The sequence below is a fragment of the Balaenoptera physalus genome (genome assembly GCF_965194825.1).
Source record: "Balaenoptera physalus genome assembly, chromosome: 20".
NCBI classification, from domain to species: domain Eukaryota; kingdom Metazoa; phylum Chordata; class Mammalia; order Artiodactyla; family Balaenopteridae; genus Balaenoptera; species Balaenoptera physalus.
The window spans coordinates 7,651,429-7,660,390 of NC_138901.1; the positions used below are offsets into that span (position 1 = coordinate 7,651,429).

General features: G+C 56.8%; 1 protein-coding gene across 2 annotated transcripts; it reads right to left on the minus strand.

Annotated features, from left to right (window-relative positions):
• Positions 1 to 783: 783 nt before the first annotated feature.
• On the minus strand, positions 784 to 8,547 carry WBP2 (WW domain binding protein 2). Of its 2 annotated transcripts, XM_082440718.1 has the most exons (8): positions 8,397 to 8,547; positions 5,996 to 6,104; positions 4,698 to 4,833; positions 3,739 to 3,831; positions 2,956 to 3,090; positions 2,621 to 2,743; positions 2,107 to 2,183; positions 784 to 1,985 (listed from the first exon to the last, which is right to left on the minus strand). In XM_082440718.1, the coding sequence occupies exons 1-8, from the start codon at positions 8,453 to 8,455 to the stop codon at positions 1,932 to 1,934; spliced, it is 786 nt and encodes a 261-aa protein (XP_082296844.1). In that variant the 5' UTR covers positions 8,456 to 8,547; the 3' UTR covers positions 784 to 1,931. The 2 variants fall into 2 exon arrangements, with proteins under 2 accessions (XP_082296844.1, XP_082296845.1); XM_082440719.1 differs by lacking the exon at positions 2,956 to 3,090.
• Positions 8,548 to 8,962: the final 415 nt, after the last annotated feature.

Here is an 8,962-nt window from a genome sequence, read left to right on the forward strand (position 1 = left end):
CCACCGAGGTGACAGCGCCAGGCTGCGCGGGGCAGGGACGGCCCCGCGGCCCCTGCCCCCATAAGGATGGTCGGGCAGGTGCTCCCTTCAAACGCCCCTGTAGGGGGCTCAGTCAACCCCAGGAGCTGCTGGGCGGGGCTGCAGAGGGAACAGGCTGGGGAGGCTACCGCCTAGCCTCTCCTGACAGGGCGACTCGGCCCAGAAGGGACAGGAAAATGGACGCTCCGGTGCTGGGCTCAGCTCCACCACAGGGTCCCAGGGCCTCCCTCCAGGCCAGGGTCCGGGGGGTGCAGGCCTGGGCATGGACGGTGGCCGTTTCCCACCCGACCCTGGCCCCAGGGTTCACAAGGAGGGTGGCACCACAGGCGGCACTGCAGGGGGCCAGTCTTGAATGGCTGGCCTTCACTGACGTGCCCGCTCACTCCCACGAGGCAAGGCGGTGAGCACAGCAGCCAGGGACGCGGGAACTCACGTCCAGCCTGGCCCCTCTTGCCAACGCCTCCCACCCAGGGCAGCTGCTGGGCTGCGCCAGGCCCCAGGGGACTCGGTGGGTGGGCACAGTTGCTGAGCAACTGCCATGGAACAGACACAGGAGAGGCCTTCGCATCCTGGGCCCAAATAGGCCAGGAGAACAAGGGACTCTCACACGGGAGGGAACACGGCCTCCGCCGGCCCCTAGCAGCCCGACAGCCCTCCTTCCCGAGAGCTTGCCTCGTCACCACAGGCAGAGCCAGACAGGGTCGAGTCACTCATTTTTACTAGCTCACATTTTCAGCAGACAAATCAAGGTGCAAACAGGGTTTATTTCACATTAATATATTAACTGAATTTTTTTGTCAAATAAATAGGGAATTCTCTTTAAATAACCATCTCCTCTCTTCACAGCCAATCCAGGAGCAAATGGGAGCAAATTTTAGTGCATCCAGGGGGCATATCACCAACCAGGCAAGAAGCTTAAAGGGAAGAGGGCAGGCTAAGGGGCCGGCGAGAGGTCATGGTCAGCGCCCACGCCAGGCCCCAGGGGTCAGGCCCCTGGCTGGACCTCTCGCCAGCCCCAGGTGCCCAGGCCAGGCCCCAGAGGCCGGCGAGAGGTCATGGTCAGCGCCCAGGCCAGGCCCCAGGGGTCTGTTCCCGGCCCTCCCGGCAGCCCCCAAGTGGACATGCATTCTCCAGCTCCAATCCAAGAAGCCCCTTCTAGAGGGAAAAGAGAGAAGGCAAAGGGAAACAAGTGCCAGAAAAACTAGCAGGGAAGCAGAGGGGCTCCCTCCCCAGATGCAGCAGCCTGGCCCTGATGCCACCCACCCCCTGGTGGCTCGTGGGAAAGCTCCAAAAGTCAAAAGCAGTGGCAACAGGATGACCAAGGACAGGGAAGGGAAGGCGAGCACGACGGGGGCTGAGGCTGGCTGGGAATGGAATGTAGGCTGACAGTCTGGCAGACAGGTGGCCTTCCACAGCCAGGCACAGACCAGAGTGGATGGAATGTGAGCAGGGCCTGGCAGGGGTCCCTGGGGAGGGCAAAGCTCGAGAGGATAAAGTGGCTACAAAACGAGAGAGCTGGACTGCGGCGGAGGAGGCGGCCAGAGAGTCCCTCCGTGGGTAGAAGCTATGAGAGCAGGACAGGAACGAGGGGGACGCCCCCCGGGGATGGTGAGAGGGAAGTGCTGTGGGCTCTGGGCTCACGTGGGAAGCTGGGAGGCACCGCTCCCGAGTCAAGGGGCCCTCCCCGCACCCCTCAAGGCTAGTTCCTGGCGACTGCTTTATAATCATCCAAGTCAAGAGGTCCTCCCCCACCCCAAGCTAGTTCCTGGTGACTGCTTTATAATCAGACCTGGAGAAAGGACGAGGCCCGCCCCCCACCCCAGACTCAGCCCCAAGGGGAGGGGAGGGGAGGAAAGAACAAAGAGAGGCGGGAGGAGGGGGGTGTGAGTGGTCTACTGGGTCTTCTTATCTTCTGGGGGGTAGTAAGGAGGTGGCGGAGGCTGATTCTGAGGAAGAAAGGAAAGATCATGTTAGAAGGGTCAGAAAGACGAGGTCTCTCCTGCCCCTAAATCCCAGCAAACTGGAGCTGCGCGGGTCCCGTCGGCCCCGCTCACCAGCCTCGCTCACCGTGGGCATGTAGACATTGTGTGGGTTGCCTGGGTTGTAATAGGCGCTGGCAGCTGCTTCCGCGGCCTTGGCTTCAGCTGTTGAGAACACACAAACTGGGGAAGAGCCCCGGGGACCAGCCCTCCCCGCCTCCTCCGGCTGCCCCCATGGCCCCGGCCCCCTGGTGCTCAGGACCCAGTTCCATCAATAAAACAGTGGTGAACCTTTCCTGAGCACTTACTGCATGCCACACTGTCCCATCTGGTCCCTCTACACCTCCTGCCCCACCTGACCTTCACCACAAACCCCCCAGGTGGTGCCGTTGGCACGTTTTGTGGATGAGAAGACTGCGGTGCAGAGGGGGACCTTCCTTGGCCCAGGGCACACGGCCAGCTAAAGGACAGCGTGGGGGCTGGAATCTACCCCTTCGCCACCAGGCCACCGCGCTGCCGGTCCCCTGGGATCGTCCCTAGGCCAGCGGTCATACATTATTTGGGGCTTCCGTGCAACCACGGGGAGCAGCCAGGGCCCTCACCTGCAGGAGTGGAGGGGACATCGGGGCCGCTGACTGGAGGCTCCATGGGCCCGGGGTAGGGCGGCGGCGGGGGCTGCACGTACCCCATGGCCCCGTCCATCATGGGAGGTCCCGGATAGAACTCTGCTCGGCAAGAGGGTGACGGGGACCCAGTGAGCAGCCCAGCCCCGGCTCCCGTAGCTGGCACCCTCCCAGGCCCCTCCAGCTGCTCTGTCAGTCCTGCAGCAGGCCAAAGAACAAGTCTCCCCTCTACAACCCCCTGGCCTGGGTGAGGGTGGTCAGTGCGGGAGGAGGTGGGGGGGGGGTGAGGCGTGGGCAGCAAAGGACACACTCACCAGCTGGGGGCAGTGGACAGGGGTAGCCAGGAGGGCAGGGGTACATTCCATTGGCGACTGGTGGGGGGAAGACATAGGCCCCGCTGGGCATGTAAGAGTAACCATAGGCTCCGTTGGGGGCTTCACCTCGGGAGGCTACAGCACAAGGGGAGAGAGAAATGAGTGTCGCCGGCCTCGGGTACTGGGGAGAGGGCGGCCCGACCGCCTGCCGAGGGGAGCTGCAGGGTCCCAGGAATGTGCACAGCAGACACGCCTCACCCCTCCCCACTGGAGTCCGCCTCGGTCAGGGATGAGGCGAGGGGTCTGGATGGGGAGAGAGGTCAGAGCTGGGGTGGAGGAGGTCCAGGACAGGGGTGGAGGGATGGATGGAGGGAAGGAGGAGGCTAGAGGTGGGGTAGAGAATGGAGCTGGGTGAGGCTGGGGACGAGGTGAGGAGGTCTGCTGAACACAGCCCGTGGGGACTTAAAATGGTTGCCTGAGGGTAGCTTAATGGTTGGGTTTTTGTTTGTTTCTATGAGGCCACAGTAAAATGTCCTTGAGTCCAAACAGCTTTGTTAAAATGTCCTATACCTGCTCCAGGCAGGGGAAACCCAGCCTTTGAGGTACAGGAGGGTGATGTTTATTACAGGCTTCCTTCCCAACTCCCAGCCCTGGGCAGCCTGGGGCCCAGAAACTCATCTCCTGACTGCTTAAAAAACAAAACAAAAAGTAAACAAACCCAAATGAGCAAATAGCACACACATGCAATGCGTCCTTGGCCCCTGATTTTTAGAGCCTTGATACCTTGAGATGCCACCTGTAGCATCCGCTGTCCAAATTCGATGGCGCCCCCCGCCATAAAGGTCAACTTGTACGATGCAGAGCCTTCCCAGCCACCTGAGAAGGGAACAGTGCATCAACAGCTCCGGAAAAGAACTTAAGTTACGTCCGAAGAGATGGCTGTTCGTCCTCTCCAGGCCCCATCCAACGGCCAGGAGGCCTGCGGGGAAAGGGCTGCTCTGGCTTACCACCCACATCGCATGCCAGCACTGCAGACCGGCCACCTCCTGCCCGCTTACTGCGCAGCCCTGTAAGCACATCTGCACTCAGGCCTCCCACCCCCAGTGAAGCAGCTTCTCAGCAACAAGCACGCTCAGCAACAACTGACATTCAAGTTCAGAGCAGATCTCTCATGCCGAGGGGTCCTGAGGACGAACCCCAGGCCCCTCCAGCCTGGCTTCTGTCCAGAGAAAAACTGTGAGCTCAACAGCAAGGCTCGGGCCAGGCTGAACGTGGGCGGGAAGGCGAGTTCGACGCAGGGGTCTCTGGGGTCTGCAAAGAGCCTTCCACCAAGCAGGGCCTCTCCAGGCGTTACAGAGGGGCAGCGGGCTCTGCCTGGCTCTAGGGGAAAGACCGTTCCCAAGAACCTGAGACAGCTCCCTCCCATACCTAACATCTGAACACTCCCCAGGTCACAATAAGCATTTTCACTTGGTTTACAGTCATTTTGCTGACTTCCCTCTCTGAAAAGGTGATCTGAGCTGTCACCTTTAATGTCAGCACTTTCCAGCTCTTGGCAACTTCACCCCTGCTGAAGAGCTGGCAGCCCAAGTGTTGGTCTTGGAAGCTAATCCAGAGCCAGGAAGAAGACAAGGCTCGGGGGATAGGGTCCAAAGAGGACACCTCCAGGGCAGCAGTCAGAGATGCCGCAGAGCACCTCTCTGGAAGCCCCGTCAGTGTCCCCAAGCCCCCGTGTCACCCACCTCCTGCTTCAGCCTTCACTGTCCCCTTGATGTAGTTTGCTCCAAACACAGGCTGCTTGATCTCACAGTCCTTCATCAGATAAAACGGCATCATGAAGGACTGCATGGCATCCTTCCCCTTGGACAGAAAGATGACCTGCAGGGACAGAGGACAAGGGCCGTCACCCCCTATGTGTGGGAGGCCATCACCTCCCAGGGCTGGGGCGGGTGGCCTGAGCCAGCACCTGCCAGCCCCGGAGAGCGCTTTTTAGAGTAAGAGGCCTCAGATGCAGCCGGGCTGGAGAGGCTAGACGTGTGAATTCACAAGAAAAACGTGTGGCTCAGACGGCACGTGTGAGCAGGACAGACTGCTCTGCCACTGAGACGTGGTGGTGAGGAGATGGCGGCTGTGGAGCCTAAGTGAAGGGCCTGCAAGGCCAGGGCAGAGAGGCAGGGCCGAGGCAGGGCAGGGCTCCTGAAGGGAGAGTGCAGCCTGAGCTTCACAGAACTGAGAAGAGGGAACGGCAGCGGGTGGCAGATCCCGGGAGAAGGGACGATCCTAACCTTTCTGCAGACTCTGCCCAAACAGCCAGAGTCTCCCACCCTGCACGTGGAGAACATTCTGCTTTACCCCCGTGACTTCAATCTGTGACTGAAGATGCCAGCCTGAACCCCCAGAGATAGGGTTTTGAGACCCCCACCCCACCCCGGTCTCCGCTAAGGCCTGTGCTCCTCTTCCTCTAACCATCCTTAAGTCTAACTCTGGGATAGCTGCACGCAGCGATCCTCTTCCAAGAATATCCATCTGTGTTTCTCTGGAAGTCTCTCAGAGTCGGCCTGGGGAACTCTCAGGCAAGGCCCATTCTGCAGTCTGGCATTTCTCGCTTTGCAGGGTTTGGCCGGTCTCTCTGCCTACTCCCGAGGCTGTGGCCATGCTACTGTATCCTGTTGACCACATTTATCACGCTGGATGTGCACAAAGGCCTCACGGGCTACTCCTACAGAAATCAAAGTAGTAACAGTCTCTCCCCTCCAGGCCCAGGTCATCCCAGCGGCTGCATCCACCTACAGAGAGATTTTGCAGCAGCACCTCTGGAACTTACATGGATTCACTGCCTAGCCATCAGTTCTGCTGTGCGAAGAGGCTGGTGCTTTTAGAACCAGGAGCATGTGACAGAAACATGCTAACATTCACCAGGGTTCAGCGGCCACTAGACTCACAAGGCTGAGGCTGACCCAAGACTCCCATCAGCCTCCAGGAGCCATGAGTCTCCAAACCAACTGACTCGCCAAACCAACCGTGTCGCTGTACAACGTACCCGGTACGGGGTAAGGTAGACGGTGCCTTTCTTGGTCCCTTTGAAGGCCTCTGGCACATTCCTCATGTCACTGAACGTAAGTTCTACATGGTCATAGGACATCAGGATGCTGTGATGAGAAAAGAGGAAATGCCCTGATGAGACAGCTGGAGTCACAATCTGTCACCCCCAGGGACTGGACCCTCCTGGGTAGCAGTTGCTTATTAGTAGTTGCCAGCACGTCATCTGCTTCAACACTGTTGTGAGAAAACTACTAACACAGCCATGGAAGAGATGAGCAAGCTCGGGTTCCATAGAATTTCCTCCAAACCCCACACATACAGCCCGTAAGTGACCAGTACAGGGACCTCCCTGGCAGTCCAGTGGTTAGGACTCCATGCTCTCACTGCTGAGGGCCGGGGTTCAATCGCTGGTCAGGGAACAAAAATCCCACAAGCCAAGAGGCACAGCCAAAAAAAAAAAAAAAAAAAGTGACCAGTGCTATAGAAGAGCCACAGGGCTCTGGAGACACCATAATCCCTCAAATCAGGTTAGATTATCTGGGTTAACTCTTCTATTCTCTTTTAGGTCCTTATGACAGGTGTTCTGTTTTTGTTGGTTTATTTTTTTAAGCCTGATATACAAACATTTTAAGACATGACTCTACATGTTACCAAAGGGCTCCCTTCAGGGTTCCTTTAAACCTGGGGTTCTGAAGCTGGGTCTGCAGGGGCGTCAGTCCACTAGCCCTTGAGATGATCATGTACGTGCTTTTTCCTGGGAGAGACCATAGTTTTCATCACTCTCAAAGGGATTCATGATTTGAAGAGTAAGGTTCACTATTTTACACATCAAGTTTTAAATGCTGAATGTGGACTTCAATTACTGTTTACACAATTTTTTCAGAAATGAGGCTGAAGCAGTTTCTGAAACAAGGCACATCATTATTTAGCAGCAATGAGTCCTAAACCGGGTAGGAGGCCCAGCAGGATAGATACATTCTTGTTCCAGAAAAGTCTCACTGAGAGAGAAAGAAATAGTCCCAGGAGATGTTATCAAATGGCATCAAAAGGGTTTGTCCAGGTCCAGGACTGGCTTGCACACAGAGCAGCTACACACTAAGGGCAATGTGAAGTTTCTCTGATTACAAGACAACAAGGTCCAAGTTCATATAGTTCCATTTGTCTTCTTTTGCCTCCCAGATATCACAACTTCCTTCACTGGGGAGGGGTAAGTGGGAAAGAGGACCAGTACCAGAAAATTAAAATACAGCTCAGAGAAAAGAGGTCATTACCAGGAACAGGCTGGGACTGCCAGTCGCTGAGCAGGTAAGATGGAGGAAGAATCAGTATTCTGAGGTCTGGGCTCCCTGGGTGTTCTCCTCTGACTCATCAAGCGTTCCCGGATGACAGCCCTGGGCTGGGTGCTGGCCTTAACCAGCTACCAGGCTTTGACCCCACCAAGTCTCCTGTGGGGACTCAGGTTCCTCCTATGCTCCTTCAAGAGGTGCTTTCAGGTCAGCATAGCTCAACCAGGGCTGGCTGGTCTGATTCTCAGTGCCCAAGGAGCAAGAGAAGAGAAATCATCCAAGGAGCCCAGAGGTGGAGAAGAGACAGAACTGACAGGGGGGTGGGTAGGAAGAACCTTGAAGTTGGGAGACCTCTGCTCTGGGAAGTGACCCAAGCCAACAGGAATTCAAGGGAGAGAGGCAAAGACAGACCTTTACACCTTTACAGGAAACGTGTCAGACATGTGACAAACGTTAGCTATGTAATTTCACCTCTGGGCCTCAGTTTTTCATCTGGAAACTGAGCAGTTCTGGAATATACTGTAAGGCTACATACTGGGAGTTAAGGCTACTGACTTTGGAATCAGGACTCCTTTCCTGTTACAGCTCTGTGATCTCAGGCAAGATACTTACCTCTGTGCCTCAGTTTCCCTACGTGTAAAATGTGGATAGTAATAGTATCTGCCGCACAGAATTTACATATTGAAAAAAGCAAAAGAGGTGTAGTCCCTGACACACAGTAAACGCCCAATAAATGGCAATTATTTTTGTCTAAAGCTCTTCCCAATTCTTAAAGTCACCTACTCTGGGACAGGGGCCCAAGAACTACCCACAGGCTCCGCCTGTCTCTCCAAACCCCCACCCGTCTCTCCAAACCCCCACCCGTCTCTCCAAACCCCTACCCTATCCAGCCGCCCCACCCCCATCCCACAGCTGATCACAACATCCCGCCCCTCCCTCACGCCCCACCACCTTCCTTCAGCCCCGCCCCCAGCCGTTACCCCACTCCCCACCCCCCCATCAGTTTCCCCTCTTCACGGATTTATTCCCCACCGCCCACTCACCCACCACCCACTACCCACACCCTCGACGCCCGCCCTTCCGTTCTCCAGGATCCTTCCGTAGTGTTTTCACCTCTCGGTATTGTTGACGATCACTCCGCCGCCCTCCGAGTGATTCTTGTTGAGCGCCATAGTGTCTCGGAAAAGGGTCCCGAGACTCGGGACGCAGTGCGCTTGCGCCCTTCTTCGGCCCACCCCTAGTGGCGTCGTTCGTATTAGAGTCAGCCAATCAGCTCTTGCGCGGAGGCTGGCCCTACCACCTGATCCCTGGCGTCACGTGCTAATAGTTTACTCCCTCTCCCCCTCCCCCCTAGTTTCGCTCGCATCACAAACAAACTCAAGACTATGGTTCCCAGAAGGCTCCCTGAACCTCGACCTCTCACTACGATAACGGAAGGCTGCATTCTGGAACTTGTAGTCTCCGATACCATAGGCCCGGATTGACTCCGCTCGTTGCATAACTAATCCCCACCCTCCTCCACCCGGTCCTCCGAGGGACCGGCGTAAATAGTTGGGCGCGTCACAGGGAAATTCGTCGTAAAGGCCCTGGACGCAAAAGTTCATACGCACGGAATGGGGATTATAACCTACACCTGCTGTGGGAGCGCTGAACACTTACTGGGGCATCTTCATTCAGTC